The sequence below is a fragment of the Solea solea genome, chromosome 20 (assembly GCF_958295425.1).
Source record: "Solea solea chromosome 20, fSolSol10.1, whole genome shotgun sequence".
Classification (NCBI taxonomy): Eukaryota; Metazoa; Chordata; class Actinopteri; order Pleuronectiformes; family Soleidae; genus Solea; species Solea solea.
The window spans coordinates 17,740,730-17,761,430 of NC_081153.1; the positions used below are offsets into that span (position 1 = coordinate 17,740,730).

The window sequence follows — 20,701 nt, forward strand, 5'->3', positions numbered from 1 at the left end:
TTATGTATTAAAGAATAAAAACTGTAAATGACAAAATGAAAGGAGAATAAGCAGATAGATGGATGGCTGATAGATTGATGCATGGGATCAGGTGATGAGGGGAGAGATGGAGAATGTGGGACAGAGACAGGTCGAGAACAGATCACGGCACTAGAAAACCTGTCTGTCTAAGAGTCTGAACATGTAAAATAGAAGAATAAAAGAAGTATATTAGAATTAGAAATAATTCTAATTCTCTGTATTTGATCATACTCAACAAAACCCCATGAATAAGTTAAAAGGACCAACAAAGTAATTGTAATCAATGCATATCAAGTAATGTGCACTTCCCTTGCATTTCAATTATACATCAAGCCATTTCAATTCATGCATTCTAAGTAGTGTATTGTTTGCTGTTTTTGTTTCTCAAGCAAATAGAAATTACCTAATTGTGTGTTCTGTCAGAATGCGCCATTAAGTTGAACAGGCAAAGTGAGGCTGGAGACAAGATAAGCTATGTGCAATTAAAGTCAGCTTTACCTAAATATTTTCAAACATATTTGTCGGTGTCAGAGTTTCAATTTGTTTGGTCATTAAAACTGATACATCATTAAAATCCTGTTTTGTTTTGAGTTTCCTTTGTACATTTGTCGTTTTAAATCACAGGATAGTCTATTGCTGTAGTTGCTCCCCCATAACAATATGCATATTTATATGTTCATCATTACAAATATGACATGCTACTGATTGTGTTGTTTTGTGCAGGAGCATGAACAGAATTATTATCCACATATGTCTTCTTCTACGTGTCTTATCAAACAAGCTAGAACAAATATTGTTATTTAAATTAAACCAATTTCAAAGAGACAGGTTGGTTTGGGCAGGATAGCTCTGATTTTGACTTCATTTCTCTTTTTATGATGACATCCCCCTGCTGGAGTGTGTTGCATTGCACTGGTCTTCAGCTTCATTTTTAGAGGCAAACATAATTACGAAGAAAAAAAAGTAGCATTCATTTCATTTCAAATACCAATCCCTGAACTCCTTAACCAAAACCCTGGCAAAGAAAGTATATTCAAAGACAAGAACTGCATGCATTCCTACATTATTAATAACTGCAGTATTCAGTTCTGGGAAAGGTCATTTCAAAAGTATTTGTTTTTAACAGCAGTTAACCTTGGATTACACTGCAAGTATAACACAGACCCCAAATAAGAAACGTGTTCCCTTAAAGTTAGGTGTGGAATAATAACTTCTTCTTTTGGAAAGGTCAAGTAACAATTAGCAGCCATGTGCTTCTCTGAGAAGCACTCAGATAATTAAATATCCATGAAGCAGTAGCAGCAGCAGAAGAAGAATTAATACATTGGCCAAACATCTCCAGGTAGCTGTTTTTCACTTCATTATGTAATTAAGAAACGGCAGTGGAGGTCAAGTGGAGGTCTGGGATAAAAGAACAGCTCGTATTGTTGGGGAAAATGTTTATGAATGACAAATTATCAGAAAATATCAAAAGAACATTTACACAACCATGATGCATTTTAGATACAAGTCCTGTTTTTGATTATGATGAGCAAAAGAGAAACCGGTGTAGAATGCCATGAATGCACAGGGAAATAAAGAAAATGGTTTCGTTGAATACCAGCACATTTCATTCCTCCATTTGTACAAATGTTAAAGATCAGAAGAGGATGACTTCTGAAAGTCTTTGCAAGGTTGCAAGGACGACTGAAATTCCACCCAAATGGAATTGAAAGACCCTCAGCTTGCCGAGTGTCTTCCATGTGAATCTTTCAGTCTTGTCAAATTATGAAGCCACATGCTACACTACTGTACTGAATGTCCGACTTGACAGCAGTCACACTTTTGCTTACCCACTCCACTACTTTACTGCCACAGGCATGTTCAGTGCAGCTATAGACACAAGGTGTATCTAGTAACTTTGTGTCCTCAACTTTCAGTGATCATAAGTTTGTTCATGCTGTCTCCTTCTCAGATATGTTGTAGCTGCTGGCCACTGCTTGATGGATCAAAACTTTTTTCTGACCAGGAGGCTTTTTTATTGTGGATTGACAGTAGAAAGTGAATTCCCAGCTCTTATTTTCCAGCTTAATGTATACAAAATAAATTATTTGCCAAACGAATTAAATATGGTTGTTGAAATCAAAACAATGATGGTTTGATTTCCATTTTACATTGTATTCTGAGCTGAATTACTTATGTCCTTTGTTTAATGTGAAGTTTGTATAGCACCACATTGTGACCACCTGGCAAAAAATGTAGTTGTCATGAAAACAAACTAAAGTTGAGGTGAACAGACACACACAGGTTCACATCAGGACTCTGCATTGACTTCCATTCATTTGGAAAGGCCAAAACGTAGAGTGCTAGGACCAGGTTTTTGTCTTCATGAGCAATACTGGTCCTGACAATGTCTGTGTTTATGCCAGAAATGGTCCTAACAAGTGATAAATCCTTTGGATTGATTTGCTGATATGCTGGTTTATGTTCAGATGATAGAAGCCTGTGTGTGTGTGTGTGTGTGTGTGTGAGTGTGAGAGAGAGAGGGTGCAAAGGTAAAGAACTTGCATCCTGGAGCAATGAATTTCAACAGCTTGGCCCCCTACAGTTATACACATACACACCTCTGGAACAACACACACAAAACCAACTAAGAAATGTTTTATTCAGAACAATACAGGAGCCAAAAGAAAATGCTAATGAATGATACATCCTGTATACTCAGAGATGGATAGATTTTCTCTTTTTTTGTATATGTTTTTTATAGCTGCCTTTTTGGGTTCAAAGCAGAACCTCAAACAAACATGAAGAAGAATCCTCAATGGGTCTTTGGGAGAAATGTTGGTGTTGTTGGTTTTGTTTGACTAGTTAGGTTAAGTGCTTTGGTCAAGGCTGGTTTGATGCAGGGTAAACTGGCTTAGACTTGTATCTACACTGACTGAGGGCAAATACTGTACCCAGCATGACGAATAGTAATGTCTGCCTTCTTATCACAAGTACTTTTATAACTTAAATTAGAGGAGACACAAGCAAAAAAGCTGTTACCAAGTATATAATGCCGCTTTTCCACTACATGGTCCCAGCACGACTCGACTCACATCGGCACAGTTTTTTTGCTTTTCCATTAGTGACACCACCATCATCAGACTGCCAGCCACTGATTGGTCAGAGTGTGTCATCACTGGAAGAGTCGTGAGCAAGACGTCCGACACAAGAATCAACCCGAACAATGCCGAACTGTAGATTAGTTAAAAAGACTAGAATCCTGAAAACATGTGTTAATCTCCAACATTTAGCATGTACTGTATTTAGTAACAGCCCCTGCTGCTGTATTTCAGTTCAGTGACTGTGTCAGATGAAGTCAGAGCTCCGGTCATGCAGGAAGTACTGAACAAATCTTCTTAATTAACTGATTCTAGTGTTGAAAACAACTGCTTTACAAGTCACTCGTTTGTGTGTTTGTGTCGCATATAAAACAAAGTCACAGCAGTTTCATGCAGCCGTGCTGTGATGACTCCGCCCATGTTGAGGAGGTACTATTGTAATGGAAATCCAACCAAACTGTGGAGTCGACCATAGTGAAAAAGTGTCTCTAGTTACAGTTTAATCCACTGTTCCTGTTTCTCAGAACTACTATTGTTTTAATTTGATAGATTTTTTTAATCTGTTGTTTCTTGGAAGATTTATATTCTTTCTGTCTTAATTTCTTTAATTATGCAGCAGATATAAATAATTAACACTGATATGGACAGGCAGGCAGCTGGCCAGTCAGTTAGATAAATGTTCAAACTGACAGTCAGAGGTAGCCAAATCAACATTATAACTGTGCTGGAAGATTTACAGTAGATGTGCCAGTGGTGAAATTGAATTCAGCACTTGAACATAGCTGCAAATGAGTCCAATGAATCCAGTATAGTAGTTGTAGGTACACCAGTATTTTCAGAACTGGTGATCTACTGAGCAGACCGCAGACCCCTCCGCTCACCCCCCCGCCCTGTACCGTGTGTGTCAAGGAACTATGGTTTGCCTTCTTATAACAAAAGGATTTCACTTTTCTTTGTTGTTTGGTAAGCTTTTGCTTCAAAACTTGAAACACATGTTCTCGCTGCTGTAGAAATATGGGGGTGCAAGATAGTGGCCTAAAGCAAGGCCCTATATAAAAGGCTTTTTCTAAGGCTACAAAAAACAAATCATTATAATTTCAAAGTGATTATACAGTACATGTATACAAACATTCTGGTAGTAGTATAGTCTGGAGTAGTATATCAAATTTCAGGTACATGCATCTGTCTTCTACTGAAAGTTTGTGTTGGTTTGCTTTGTTTTTTGAAAGCTGTCCTTGCTCATGTCTCCTGTTACAAACTTTTAGAGGTAATAAAGTTGTGTTTGAAGGGATACACCATCTGTGGTATCTGGATCATAAAATCACTCATGGGGCTATACACAATTGCTTTTCAGCCAGCAATAAATGGTAAATGGTGTGTATTTATACAGTGCTTTTTGGGTCATGAGTTTAGTCACGGGGCTGTCAATGGGATGTTCACTGTTCAATTTTGGCCATTCACATCAGTGTTGTCCAATTCCCTGAATCGACTGCTTGTTTGGTAGTACTTGTCAGGAAATGTTGAAAAATGTTGATCAGTGTTTCCAAAACACTGGAAATAACGATATTCTCGAATGTCTTGTTTGTGCACAAACCAGAATAATTTTGGTTTGTGCACAAATAAGACATTCGAGAACATCGTTATTCAGAAATTATTCACTTTGAATGATTTCTCTTACTGTAGATGGAGAACCCAGAACATATTCATATTAAGAAAGCTTGTTTTAATTATTGGAGAAAAAACCCCCAAACACTTATGTTCCACAAATTAAAGGACCTATTTTCATAAAATGTATTTTGTCATTGTGGATTCTCACAAGTATATAAAAAAATGTGTGTGTTCCACAGCATCTCCTCAGACATACTTGACCTTATTATTTTATGTCTAGAGGTTCTCGAGAGACATTTACATATGAATTGTTAATAGTCCTATTCAAGCTGTGTGCCATCGGAAGTCATATTTCTATTTTCTATTTTAACACTGTTGCACACACTGGCGTGTCCTCGTGTGCACGCATGGTTTCAATTCCAAGCAAAACTGACATTGTTTCTCATTGTCAGGTGTCAGTGTTTTTACTTCAATTTGCATGGCCCACGAGCTCGCCCTTAGCGGCGCCTCCAGCTGTGTCTCTTTGATTTGACTGAGGCATGCTAATAATGCCATGAGGACATTCCAGGCAAAGTGAAAAGTATTTCTTATTTCATGCCAGTCAGTGACACAAATTCTCATTTTTGTGGGCATATTAGTTGTGTCCCACTGCATCCTGCAACTGGCACATTTGAATGAAATTAAATAAAATTTGTAAACTGGAAAGTGAATCACAAATTCACATTGTAATTTGGACAATTAGACATTTATTTTAAATCGTTCAGCCCTACATATAACCTGTGAGTCTTACCTGAGTTACATGTTTTATTTCATCTCACTCTGTGACAAAATTTTAAACAATCTTCGTCAAAGTATTATCTCAAGGTACTCAGTAAAGAAACATGAGGACTTACTGGAGTGGAAGACAAACGGAGTGAGGAAGCACTTGGTGACAAAGAGTGTAGTCGAAGCCAATGGATGATTGGGTTGAAATGGAGAGAGGAGAGGTAGAGGGAGACTAAGAGATAAGAGAGAGTGTGACCAGGAATGTTTTACAAAAGGTTTTTAGAGAGGTTTTAGTTTTTAAGTCCCCTCTTGTACATGCCACACTGAAACAGGTATCTATATCACCAAACGCAACAATATGCAATTTCTGCATGAAACCTCTTGATCTCTGTCAGGATGTTTCTTTGCCTCAGCTATATTCTGCTTTCTCTGAAGAACATCAGTCACTGATCTTCACTCACATATTCAAGAGCCTTGAGGTTTTTGGTTTTGACCACTGCAGTACAGCACTTTCACCCCCTTAGGGCTTTGTCTCGACCACATTAGAATCAGCCAAGTTTTTAGTCATCTGTCTGTCTGAATAGAGGCACTTTCTTTTGAACAAATGTTGCTATCTACGCCAGTGCTGTGCAGGCTGGAACCTCACTTCCATTATTTATGTAGCAGTACAAACTCAAACATTAAGGGACGACGGCGGCGGCTCAGTCGTTCGAATTACAGCTGTGCCGGCGGCATGTGAAATACGGTGCACGTAGATGCACTGTATGATTTTTGTGAGAGAATGGGTGTGAATGGGGGAATAGCAAAACTGTAGTGTAAAGCATCTCTGAATCGTGATGAGACGAGATAAGCTAGATTCTCCTGAAATGATGTATTCAGTAGTCTGTGGATAGGGTTAGACAAGGATATAGCAAGGGTTTCTGTAATGATTTGCCTTCTTAAATTGCATCCAAATATGCTGGCGCTCTAGTTTTAAACCACCAGTGCTCAGCCAGGTTGTAGTAATCCATTACGTGATATGTAGAGCTGCCTGGAGCACAGAAGTCAGTGGCTTTGTCTTTGGTGAACCAACACCTGCCCTCCTTCATCTACTGGGGGGTGTGAGACTTCTCCATTAATGCGTTGGTTCCATAGGTTTTTCTTGTCTTCTTTTATCATGATAAAAAAGAAAGACAAACAGGGACTGTTATATTAGTTTATATTCATTGTTCTTGTGATAAATGTCAAAACATGTATGAATGATTATTGTTCACCCTGTTTAATTGAACATAATTGAACAATCATGTGGTCCCACCGGTATACTAAGCAGCACGGACGGACATCTTGACATTTGGATTTGTGTTGGCTAATTTCTTTACATTTCCTCTGCGTGAGCTTCAGTGAGGATGGTATTTTATCACATGAAGTGAAAGATCAGAATAGTTTCTCTTGCATTCCCCCCTTGTATTAGCATTACAAAGTTGGCACTGGATCTCAGATCACTGTCTGTAGTTTCAACAGGTAGTAGCCTTCAGTATTCAGTTTTATGGTTTGGGACGTCACACCTGTGGAAGGTGAAATGGAGAGTGTTGGCCGACTGACAGAAATGAAACAGCTCCCAAGCCAAAACTTTTGTCTCTAATTAACAGCAGGGCATGAGACATAACAAGCCGGTGCTGTTAAATTTGAAGCCAGCACTAACACTCCCTCTGCTCAAATATCACGAGCAGTTCTCTTGCTGTTTATCGGCTGCTTTTTTAAACCCCTCCTCTCTTGTGGCAATATTGTCAGGCACACAACACAAGCCCGGTGGCAGAACAACTCATCCTCCATTCCCATCAGACTGTGAGAGGTCATAGCCTTGCCCCTTCCCTCCTTGCTCCACGACCTGAAGTATATCAAATGTAACAGTGAAAAGAATGTGGAATATTACTAAAACCGTTGGTGAGGGTCTGGAGGAAAACCCTGAAGGTTTGTACACCTGTAACCAGCAGATAAGAAGACGGGGGGGAGATGAAGGACATTTTAGGCTCGAGCATCATTAGGGGCTAATTGACTTCATTCTCTAGAAATGTCTGCCTACTTAAATAAAAGGGGATTCACTGAATGATACCCAGCAAAATCCATAATCTGTCATTGTGCCTCTTGTCTGCTTCTGTTTTAGGAGATAAAAAGTAACACATTAACTGTATCAGAAACGCTTTTCATTGGGAGACTCCTTGCATTTTTCTTTCTGTCTTTCTTTCTGTCGGTCTGTCTCTCTGTCTGTCTGTCTTCATGATTGCATCTGTATAATATCCTCATTCTACATTTTGATTAATTTAAATGTGATTAATGCAAAAAGAAACTAATCATAAGTTTCAGATGAAAACTTATGATTTAAGATGATGGTGATTGTTATTAAACTAATCTTAAAATATTCAACCATATTGTGAAAGTACTTTTATTTAAAATATGTGCTCACAGCATTTTACATTTTAATCGTTTTTTTTAAGTTTTAGAGGGTGAGAAGAGGTTTTATAAGAAGTTTTAAAGCTCATTGTTTGAGTTTGAGTCTGATTTATTCCCAGAAAGCACAATTATAATAATATAACTGCATTTCTTGTTTTTATCTGGAATCAGACCCAGGTAATTTGCTTGACACTGAGTATTTTCAGACCAGGTGAAGCTTGTGGAAACTACTGTGGTTGCTAAGATTTGATCTATAGTACGCTACGTGGTACTAACTGAAATTGAGAAGCTATCTGAGTTTGATTAATGTTCAGGGTATACCATCATGGACCATTCATGAACTTGAACTGAGTGAGCAGGAACACATTCAGGATCCATCTCAAGGACCATTTGACATGATACATGGTTGTTGATAGACACTCGGTGGCTTTTTCTGTGATCAAAGCCATGACCTTTCAGTAATTGGATGCTATCTCAAACCACTAGGTCACCCTGCCCATATGATCATAATACTCCCTGTCAAGCTGAACCTCCTTCCTCCCCGGTGCTATTTCCTTTGCACAACACTCTCAGAAGAACTAAGAAAATGAAACCATACCAATACTTTTTTATGTGCCCTATTTCCTCTTGAGCATACTATTTATTGCCCTCTATATTTTTGAATGCTGCTGCCTTTCCAGCTTTTAAACCCTGAACACCGGATGAGAAGATGTGTCTGTTACAAAGAGCATTGAATGTCCATGTGTATAATGAAACACTTTGAGATTATTAGGCACCTGCAAACATTGGAGCACAATGTCTTTTTCTTAAAATCTTAAAATTCAAAACTAATCTAAAATCGGGAACTTGTGAAATTAGACATGTTGACTTTCTGTCGTGACACCACCTATACAAACATATTGATCTATAAATACATTGAAAAGCTCTGAATACATACATCTAGTTTGACTATTGTAATAATACTTTGATTAACTGTGAGCTAATAGATGTTTTCTGGCATTATTCATTTGCAATAGCAAGAACAGCGATGAACACTGAGCACCTGCCTTTTTTGTGTCTCACTGACTCTGCCTCTCTGTTCCTGTTCTGTCTGTCACAGCCTCAACCACTTTGCCACTCACTGACACTCCATCTATTCATCCTCTCCCTTCAGGTGATTCTCATAAGTCCCTGTACAGTGGGTCTTAGAGTGGAGAACATATGAATATACATTGTCCTTCTCTTGATGATCTTAAATCTCACATTCTCTAACGCGGTGCAAGCAAAATGTAAATGTGACAGGTATCGAATCAGCGCTCAAGACGGTTTATTTATCTGCAAAACGACTCAGCCTTGTCAGTTGCTGGCGTTTCGAATGGAATATATGTGTTCCTCCAGAGCCGTGGAGGAAATATTCACAGGAATTGAGAAGCTGTGAAAGAAAGTTCATCCTCTTTTCTTAATTCTGCAGAAGGGGGGAGACATTGCATTATGAAGCCTATATTTATTAATTATGAGTTGAAGTCATATGTACATACAAGTCAAAATACCACACTCCCACTACTACTGATATCCATATTCTTTAGCACATATTTCATGAAAAAGTTTAATTCAATTTCTCCATAAATAGCCATAAATGTCCCTGCACCATGGCTGTTGCTAGGAAACTTGTTGTCCTTTGCCTGTCGATCCTGAACACTGGCAATCGCAGGTGGTGATGTTATTAAAAGCATGTGATTGGAGCAAAAAGTTTATTTGAGTTGGGCAGATTGCACAGTGACATGTTTCCCACAGTACAGTGGCTCTGATTTACAGAGCCGCTGCACGACTCGCTCAAGGACACTAAAAGCAAAGAAACATACAGCCGATGAGCTTCCATGCGAGCATAATGAGTCTCCTCAGCCTGTCTTGTAAATATTCATGCTTGGGATTTGGACAATCAGGTCAACTTGGACTATGCTCAGCCAAAATATATGATCATAAGCCTCTAATGTGCACATAAAGCTCCTGTAATGAGGAGAAGCATTTGCCTTCTGAGATTAGCACGACACACTGAACAAGCACAATGTTGAAACAATGACCGCCAAAGGAATAGTTGGACATTTCACGAAAATACACTTTTTTTGTTTTTTTTGCTTGCCATCTTCTTGCCGAGTTAGTTCCAGCTGACTGCAGAAGACAGGAAGTCACTTTTTCCCATAAAGTTGCAGTATACATGCTAGTTTAAAATACATATAAATGCCATAGGTGGATTTATATATAAATGTATCTGCAGACAGTTCTGAATCAAGATAAGTGCTGGATTACTGCGCTTTACGACTTTAACGTTTGACTTTACTTTTGGCATGATTGAATGACACGCTGTTTTCTCTGCTCCCCTCTGTGGCATGAGATGATGGACAGACATGTCTGTGCTCCGCCGTGTCAGTCGCCCTCTTTCGATCTCCTTTGATGATGTTCTAAGTGTGACCTCATTGGTCACTATTAAACCCAAAGCCATAAATTAGACACCCCCCCCCCACACACACACCCACACAGTCTGCATAGTCACACATGCATACATTCACAGGGGATCCTAATTTATCAGGTGTGGCTGGTGACAGGTTCTCAGTTGGTGCTGGATTTACAACCCCAAAACACCCTCTGCATGTGTGCGTGTGTGTATGATTGAGTGTGTGTTTGTGTCTTGCTCTGATAGTGGAGAGAGGAGAGAGGTACTGAAAAGAGGGAATGAGATGTAGATAAATAGCCATTTTAGAGGATTCCTCCTCTCCTGCAGGCATGGGTGACTGAAAAAAAAGCTGTAAGTAGTGAGAGAGGGACGGATAGGGAGGGAGAGAGAGAGCTGGGGTGGTGTCGGAGAAACAGAATAAGAGGTGAGGTATCAAAGCATGCAGTACAATACTTAGATTCAGGCCATCTCATTCAAAATGGCCGAACACTACAGTCTGTCACAGCTTTGTTAGAGATTATGCACACAACAGCTCTGACCACACTTACATGGTGCAATGAAGTGCAGTAGATTGCATCCAAATCACTGTTGTGAGGGAGTAGCCGGTGGCTGGGAGCCATTTCTGCTTCACCCCTTGAAACCAGACACTGGATCAATATTCACTTTGGTTTGAAATACCCCCAGCATTGCTCTGAGAGTTGTTTAAAGTGTCCTAAGAGCTTGTACTGTATGTGAATTTTGTTATTGCAAGCATTAACCGACGCTTACATGCCAAACAATTTTGAGAGTTCAGCACTGAACTTTGTTTGTCTGGTGGAAAGCAACACGCCATTGGTCACTTGTGCTTTGCCTTCACTTAGAAGCAAAGCACTTTTCTGCTTGTGCTGAAGTTGGCATGATAACCAGCTCGTCCCAGAATGACCAGTCAGTCTTATAACTTTCCTATAAACGTCCCCTTCCACTGTTGCATCCGGTCTGGCCTGAGGATTTAGCACTTCTTATGCACTGTAGGGCTGACACAATTAACCGTCATCTATTTTGATCATCGACTAATTGGTTTGAATGTGTGAGTTTTTTTTAAATATAAAGGTTTGAAAAACACTGATCGACATTTTCTGGCATTTTATGGACTAAGCAATTAATGAGTGAATTAATGAATGTATTAATTAATGAATTAATCGAGAGAATAAATCGGCAGATTAATTGATCGTTAGTTGCAGGCCTAATGCAGTGTACTGTTGCATTGAAGCTCGGTATTTTTGTTTGTATGCGTCACTATTAACAAGACAGTCTTCTCTAACCAGCTTAAGTACTTTTTTTTTTTTTAAATTGGTTAATACTTGTACACCCATTTGGTGTAAATGAATCACATTAAAAACATCCCTGATGAATAAATCTGGTGGACAAAGGCCAAATTCTCATTATGTAAAAATTGCTACAGTCTAAGCAGCAGCAGACATTATTGTAGGGTACTCCATTCATACAACATCCCCTATTTTGTTGTGTGAAGTCTAGAGCTGTTGTTTGGTCCATAAAATGTCTTGTTATGTCCCTGAACCAAAATGATTTAGTTTTTATTAATTCTTTGTTATATGAATCTGAAAATTCAGAAAATATTTATCATTAATGAGGTTCATGTATTACAAGTGCAACATCTAAGGACAGAAAAAAACCCTGTACAGGAATGGAAAAAGAACAGGACCATATTTCATTCAGTGCTACAATGATGTGATATAGTACACAAAATAAAATATAAAATAGCAGCCTTCAACTCGGCATAACACAATCTACAAATTTTGTCTGCATGTCAGAGAAACCTAACATCACCAGTGCCTGAATGTTAACACACACTGGGGTTCTGCAGGACACTGACAGTAATGCCATTCCTCCCTCTTCCCATTTTAAATCAGATGGCATCTGTATCTATCCTCACAAAAACTGAGGGTAACACTCCCCATGCTGTCTGCCATGTGTGAAACTAATCACAGCCAAAACCTGCTCTGTCTGTGTGTATGTGTGTGTGGCTGTTTGTCTATGGGTGTGTTTGCCTCCGAAAGCCATTCACACTTTGCTGTGAAGTCAGTGATGCTGCCACTCCTTGAACATTGCCCTCTTTCACACAGACACACACTCACATACAAACTGTCTCTCTCAATGCACTCCCCACAAACAACATTGCTTGTGCGCATGCAGCTGGGGATGAGCAAATATTCTCTCTCTTGTAAAGTGTGTGGGCATAAATGTGTATGGCAAAATGGGAATCACTGGATTGTGTCGAAGGCAGCCGCCTTCCCGCCCTCCAGCACTGTGGCTCCTGATTGGATATCTCATTATCAATTACCTCGTAAGTGGATGTCCCGTTGGGGGATCATGCTCCACCGACAAAAAAATAAATAAATCCATCCTCTTTGTTTTGCTTGGATGCCTCTCTGTACAAGACATATTGCGAAATGGGATTCCTGTATTCCACGGTTGCAGTCAAGCCGCTTGCTCATTCACAGACATGACCGCTCTGTGTTAGTCCCAGAAGGACTCAAGTCAAATATTCCGAATACACATCTGGCAGGGTCTCACCACACATCCTGCTGCGGAGACGGCGATGTCCTGCTGTTCTCAAGCACCGCTGCTTCATGTGGAGCGGGGCCCTTCATTATCAAACAGGCTCGAATAACGGACCCGGTAACTGTGGGCAATGACATTTTAGCATTCAGCGGCACATGTAATCTGTACCAAGCACCTGTCTGAGGGTCTGCATCTTAGCCGTATTTAACCACAGCTTTTAGAGATGGAGAATACAGAGATAGTGATCAGTCCTGAACTTGAATATACACAATTGTTCACCAGGCAAGTAAACAAGTCCATGGGGAACAGTGATGTATACTGGTCTACATTTGTATAGGGCATCTGGAGATCCTTGCATTTCTGAATTCCCAGTCATCTGACAAACAACACCAAATCAAACCGAATTAATCAATGTGCAGTATGTGGAAATAAGAAGACCTATAACTCTCACCATTATACTGTATGTAGCCTACAATATAATGAATCTCATGCCTTGGATGAACAATCTATGATGGCATAATTATAAGTCTTCCCACGCAATGAGCTATAAATATTACCCATGGTCATTCTTTAGCCTGCCTGTGTACCAGGTTGAACAGGTTGAGTGCAATTGATGAAGGTGAATTGATAGTTAAGTCTGTAACTAAAATGATAATTCAAATACAACTATACACTTGACAAGGAATATATGCTGTGATAGTTTTGGTTAAAAGTGCAATTGTCATTGCACCAGGCAGAAGAACAGTATACTGCTCTTTCTCTTAGGGTCACTGATACAGTACATTCTGTTCAAGCTTTGCCTGTCTCCGTCTCCACGCTGCTGCTCGAGGGAATGCAGAAAAATGACAAACACAATTCAAAGGACAATCTGTGGGAAGGGCTTGTTAAAAGATTTCTCATATTCCATTGTGCCATCCACAATTACAACAAAAGGAGGAGAAATTGCAAACTGATTTTGGTTCTTATCAGCCTTTGGCTTTAGGATCTAAAGAGACAGTCTGTTTTATTTGATTTGAAATGGAACACCATGATTGCTTAGATCAAAATATAGCCATCCACAGTAATAGAACCAAATGAATAGACTTTTTTTTTGGGAAATATAATGATCATATACAGTACATAACCTCGTTTGAACTAGTTGAATGACTTTGGTTGGAAAAATGGGCTTGAACTTGAGTAAGGACAAGATGATAGGTTCAGTTATGTCCACAGAGTTGCTTTGATGATACTCATGCCCTTCCCTGAGACGTACAAGATGCTCAGCACACAGTAGGTGAAGGTAAAGTGTGTGATGTGAACCTCAGTTTCTCAGGTTTCTGGGACATACTGGAATACATTACTTTTGCCTCTTCACTGTGTCTAGTTTTTGGGGGCGACTGCAACGAGCAATTGAGGAAAGTGGATTACTAATGCTAATTAGCCTCACTCTCTCTCTCTCTCTCTCATTCTCAATTTCTCCCCGGCATACATTTCAAGACATTCCTCCCATGCATTTTCTTCATTCCTTATCTGCAAATCTCTAACTTGCCTGTTTTACATCTTGCACAGCACATTTCCTCTCCACTCCCCCAGTCTTTCTATATTTTTCTCTATTTCCTCCCTTTTCCTAATCCCCTCTTCTTTCTATCACCTTCCCCTTGCTTCTGCCCCCTCACGCTATCCTTTATGCATCCTTCCCTCTGCATCTTACCCAGTATCCTTGCTTCTCTTCACATCATAGCTACTCTCTATCCCCCCCCACCCCTCGCTTTCTCTCTTCGTCTCACTCTCTCTCTTCCTCCCTCTCTCTCTCTCTCTCTCTCTCTGAGGACATGAACCTCACACATGGCTTATTGATTTCCTAAAGGAACATGCAGGCATTTGGCTGATGTAGGGCCCACAAATCTACACACGGAGGATTTGAGACACAAGCATTTAGGTATGCTCATATAGACAGTATGTACAGTATGCATGCACACACCCAACGACGACGGACGTGCGCTGAATATTTAGCCAATGCCAGGATGATTAACACTGAGTTTATGATGGGAAGAAGGAGGGAGAGAGCATGTGCCTGTAGATGGCAGAAGAGTGCTTTAAGGAACTGTGTGGGAGCAGATCTCACACACAACATGCACGCGCACACACACAGAAACAAAGATACAGTCACCCACACACACTCAACCTCACATATTGTCATTAACTTTCACTTGGGCACACTCGTACCTGTAAAGATATTCCTTCACCTCACATAAATTCACTGAAATTATTACAGACATACAACCCACTCACTCCCTCTCACATACACACACACACACAAACATGCACACAGCTGCTCTTGGACTGAAAATGAATGGTCAGAAAATCCAAAGCACTGAAGCTAATTTAATGCTTTGATTATGATATGGGAATGAAATTGACCAGTGACATGACTGGTTTCCCAAATGAGGTTTGCATATTTCCCTCAGGGTCGCTCTGTGAAGAGTCACAGTCGGGGAAAAAAAAAGCCCAAAAAACATCTTACATTTAAGTAAAATTGTATTACTATTGAAGTGATAGTAAGTATTCTCCTTTTCAGAGACTTAGGGCTCTATCTTATGCCAATGCAGTTGTCATTTTCATGCCCAGCTCCTATTTTGTGTAGGTAGCAAGTGCACCTGCAGTGCAACCATGGGTGTGTTGGCCTCAAAATTAGGTGTGGTCGGGCACATTGTTGGCACACCGCTATCTTGAGGCAGCAGAAAGCCACCGCAACATTGACCAACAAAAACCTGGTCCAAAGTGAATGGTGCAGTATTTCATGCTCATTTAAATGGGGCATTAATTCACAATGCATGCACTCTGTGCTTGTTACACACACACCTCAGCGTTCTCCTCTTCCTCATCAGTTAAATGCTGATTGAATCGGTGCAGTTCCTTATCCTGTGCAGTCTAATGGGGTTGTTGATGGGACAGCGGATCAGTAGATGGTGGCGGCAGAGAGTTCACCAGCCAAGGACCATATACCCATGAGTGCATGAGAGGGGGGTTGCTGGCTCCCGGGGGTTGCGGCCCCCTCCTGTGCATTAAAAGGCACAGACTGACAGGCACATCCTTCAGCTCTCAATGGCGAGGTTACACGACTCATATCTGCTGCTGTTCGTCTGTCTCTTCCTCCCCTCTGCGAGTAAACTGTTTTACAGAATAACAAGCAAAGTGTTTTTTTAGTTCCTTTAGCTTCCTTTCAGCTCAGTCTTTTTTTTTACTCTGCATTTATTTAGCTCGTGCACAGGCAAATCCATCTCACACACTCCTGCTTTTTCCATTTAAATAGTTACATATCAGACACAGGTGCTCCTGGCTTTTAAAGGGAATGGCAAGGGGAAAAACTTAATGTTAATCCAAAACATACCTATGGATAATTGGACACTAAATACAACCTTGTGCTGTGTAACTCGCACAATTGCAGTCGGACATGCCCTAATGCACTTGTCCCATGCAGTTTAGACCATGTGCTAGACATCATTTTTGTATTTACCTGGAATAATGTCTTTGTTTATGTCTAAAGCTGTTTACAGTTATCTCAGCTTGGAATTTACTTTATTAGACTAATATCAGCGATTATAAAATAAAGATAAACATCATAATGCAATACAACATAAATGATGAAAGATAAGTATCAGATAAAGAGGAATAATGGCCAAATATTTGTATGATAATCAGCATTTCACCAGCAAGTGAATGCATTCTAGTTCCCATTCAGTATAATTCAAACTCACCTTGGCTGCCAACACTTTGGTTGGATTTTCCAAAGGCTGAAATGCCCACTAGCTCCCCAGCTCTCTTAAGTCAAATGGCCTTTAGATCAAGGACTCAACTTTATCTCGAGTCAGAACACGGCTTGTTCATAACCTTGGAGCAAAACCACATGCCATGCAGCAAGAAATGGATGGTCACAGATGGGCAGTGATGCTGTGACTTCCTGTGACGGTCCATAAAAAATGCATCTATGTGGGGGGGGGGGGGGAACCCTGGCTCATCATTCAGTTAAAATCGGCTTATCATACCCCCTGCACACCAACTTTATTGTGCAAACAATAAAGACGATGCTACACAGGTATACGCTGTATATCCACTACAAAAGGACCAGGATTTCTGTATTACTTAAAAGTACACAATGATACGTAGCAACACTGTTCGTTGACATAACTTGCACTTAAGCGTTTGTTTTCTTGCAATGAAATGGTGAAGATGTCATTTTCATTAGAAAAGTAGTTAAATACAATTGAATTCATCAGGTGCACACTGTTTTTGTAGGCAGTTGCACTGCTGGTCTGGCAACCCATGCTACGGAAGCGTATTGCTGCCACACATACAAAAAATATTGGGGTCCTCAGTATTACGTTATAACGAGAAAATATCATGTTATAACGAGATCGTTTCTCGTTATAACAAAAACATCACAAGATAAGATTGTTTTCTCGTAACGAGAAACTATCTCGTTATAACGTAATACTGAGCTCCCCACTTTTTTTTATGTTTGGCAGCAATACGCTTCCGTACCATGCTGCTTTGAGTGTATTGCGCTTTTTTTTGAAGGGGTTTGACTGAGCTGAACTCGACAAGCTCGAGCACAGTATGTGATATTCAAACTCACTGCAGTAGACCACATTACACCACTGAAACAAGCCCAGTTTCTTTCTCCTTATACTTTTTTAGGGAAACACGTGCTCATATCATGACACTGAATACAGCTTTTTTTTTGCTGAGTATTGAGCTACTCTTGCCTCAAACCCATAAACTGTTGGGCAAACATGTTGATAAAATGCAGCGCTATGACACCAGCATGTGCTCTTTGTATTTTAAATATTTGCACAACGTACAGTAAAAAATGCACAACGGAATTGTTTTTAAACTGAAAAGCTATTTGCCTCAGTTTTTTTTTAGAGCAAGAAAAAAGTGATCCAAGTTCGGTTGAAAAAAGGAAAGCAAATGGGTTAGGGGTTAGGGTTAATTACAACATTTTTTTACAGCATCGTTCAATACAGCACACATAGCCTATGTGGATCAGTTTAAAGCAAGTAGACTAACCCGCTGCTTCCCTTCACCTATGCTGTGTATTGACTCAGTGTGGATCACGTTGTTTCCTCAAATTATTCCAAATTCTGTTGAAGAGGGGGATATGTGCAACCCAAGAGCTGAGAGCCTGAGTTGCCAGATGAGTCAATTAAATCGAGTTCACACTACGCAACTTTCAGCCCAATAATCCTCTTGCTGATGAGTTTTGCCAGTTGTGGCTAATTGCCACTAATTGTCTCGTGATTGGCAGTTGCCAAGTGTGAAATATGCAAAGACATGGCCCGTGGAGACTCACGGATGACTTGCCAATGACTCGCCGATGCCGCCACATGCTGGAAATGCTGCTACGACCGCAGGCATGCCAGCCAATCAGAGAGCGGGGTGAGTGCGGCTGCAACCTAAACAGGAATACTATAGCGGATCATCAGATCAGATCATCGCTTATGTCACCTCTCTATGGGTTTTGTATGATGAGACACAGCTAGATTAGTGCGTGACTTAAGGGCACAATGTAGGAGATGATTTAAGGGTAAACTGTTTTTAATTTACGTATGTAATACATATATAATAACATACTGATACTATATGTTTCCATTAGTGATACAGGTGATGTGAAACATACCCATGTCTTGACTAAATCAAAATCAATGACATGCTGTGAAGAACTCAACAGTGTCACTTTGCTTAAGTGTCAGGGAGTGATAAATGCAAACTCTTCTGAGTATTGATTTCATTTCAAAAGACAAGTGGAGCCATGAACAATGACTGCTACGCCTTATTGGTTGGTCTATGTGACTAATTATTAGACAATGCTCACCACATTGGCAGTAAACCTCGAGTAGGACCTGACTTTCAGGTTTGAATGTATCAAATCAAATTCTTATTTATTATTTTGTTCAAATTGTGCATCCATTCTTCAGTGCATTCAGCCCAAACCACCTACTTTTCAGACCTAGCCCATGTTGGGCTATAATTTCCGACCAAAAGCACGTGAATGGACGCAGGAGTTAATACGGAGGAGCACTCTCAGGCAGCATCTCTGTACCGGCGGGAGGAAAGAAGACACGCACCAGCCGCTACACAGGAGAGTAGAGCTGAGTGCACCAAGCACAGGAGGGATGATGCATGACTCCCAAGGTTTCTGACAACTGGAAGGATTTTCATATCATCTTTTCCTCATTGGACCAGTACAGAGAACTACACGCAGGACTGTCTCGTCACCAGCAAGCTCTGGTTTTTGTTTGGCTTATTTGGTAAGGAAATTAAAAAGGAGTGACAGGTGATGATGCGTCTGCGAGCGGAAGCCACATGAATGAGAGAACGGCGAAAGAGTGATTCATTCGTCTTCTGTTTGGAGAGGTAAAGATGCAACAATTTTAATCTCGACGTTGTTCGTGAGTGAAGGAAAGCAGGAGAAGACGAGAAGAGGAGGACGATTTGACAGACGCGCGAGTCCCGAGACTTGGTTTGGATGATCGTCAAACCAGAAAGACGTTAATTTTTTTCCCCCCATTTTCTGTCTTTTCTTTAAGAGCACGAGAACAGAAACAGAGCAGAACAGGGGGAGATTTTCTTAAGAGATACGCGTGAAGTGGAGCCATATAGTGCGTAAAACGGCACGGGAGGAGACGCATATAAAAAAAGAGGGGGAAAACTATAGGCTACAGAGAAAGAGGGATATATCAGAATGATGAGGGGATGCGGGACACAGGAAGTGTGGATGTGATCCTCTGCCTCCTTCTCAATCACTCTTTTACAAGGGAACGGGACGGAATAGAGAGGTATTGACTGCAAGCATCGTTAAAACCCAGCGGAGAGTGGATTTAAAGACAGAGCGACAACCTGTGCGCCTGTCCTCCGTCTCCCTCTCTCTGTCTCCTCTTCTCCCTGCTTGTCTCCTGTTTTTCTCTGGATGTTGACTGAATTCATTTTATGGATATGAAGGATTTATCTAGTCTGTGTTAAAGGGAGGAATAAAACGCACGCGTGTCACCCTCTCCCTCTCTTCTCTCTCTCTCTCTCCCTCTCTTCTCTCTCTCTTCTCCTTCTCTCTCTCTCTCTCTCGCTCTCTCTCTCTCTCTTCCACTTTCTCTCTCCCCCCCGTTTTCTGGATGTGAAGCAGCATGCGGCCCGGTGAGAGCTTAGAGGGCTCGCGCTCGGCTCGCGGAAGATGTACTGATGCTGATAATTTTGCCAGCAGCGGCTGTCTCGCGCACCCCTCATCGCAAAAGAGGAGGATGAAGAGGGGGACGACGAAGAGAGGGATGAGTGGGATGGACGAGAGGATGACGGACCGGGGAATGACGGCGATGCGCTGTTTGCTGTGGACTCTCGTTCTCTGTTCGCTCTCCGCGCGCGCGCAAGGTAAGGGGATGCGACACGCGCGCACACGAAACCCCCCCCCCCCACCCCCCCAACACACACACAATCACGTCTTGTGTGAGTGTCTTGCTTATGCTGCAGTCATTAGAAATAAGGTGCTCTCTCTCCTTGTGTGTGTGTGTGTGTGTGTGTTTGGGGGGCTCGTTCGTCTGAGGATGTCTGAGGTGTCTGTGTGAGTTAGTGTTTATGTGTGTGTGTGTGTGTGTAGGGGCGTGCGTGCATGTATGGTGTGTTGCGGAGAAATAGAAACTGGCCCAAAGGGAGGATGGAAGGAAAGAGGGAGAGAGGGATCGAACCGGCAACAGCCTCTTTCCCTCTTTTTCAGCTTGCTTCAGTTTTCTCTCTCTCTCCCCCTCTCCCTCCCATCCTCCTCTTCAATACA

At 41.0% G+C, this 20,701-nt stretch overlaps 1 protein-coding gene across 1 annotated transcript in view; it reads left to right on the forward strand.

The window, feature by feature from the left end:
- The first annotated feature begins 19,000 nt into the window (after nucleotides 1–19,000).
- csmd3b (CUB and Sushi multiple domains 3b) overlaps nucleotides 19,001–20,701 on the forward strand; it is a 333,314-nt gene continuing 331,613 nt past the window's right edge. Inside the window, exon 1 of the mRNA XM_058618912.1 lies at nucleotides 19,001–20,301. Within this exon, the coding sequence (XP_058474895.1) occupies nucleotides 20,061–20,301 (241 nt within the window). The 5' untranslated portion in view covers nucleotides 19,001–20,060. The remainder of the gene's footprint in view (nucleotides 20,302–20,701) is intronic.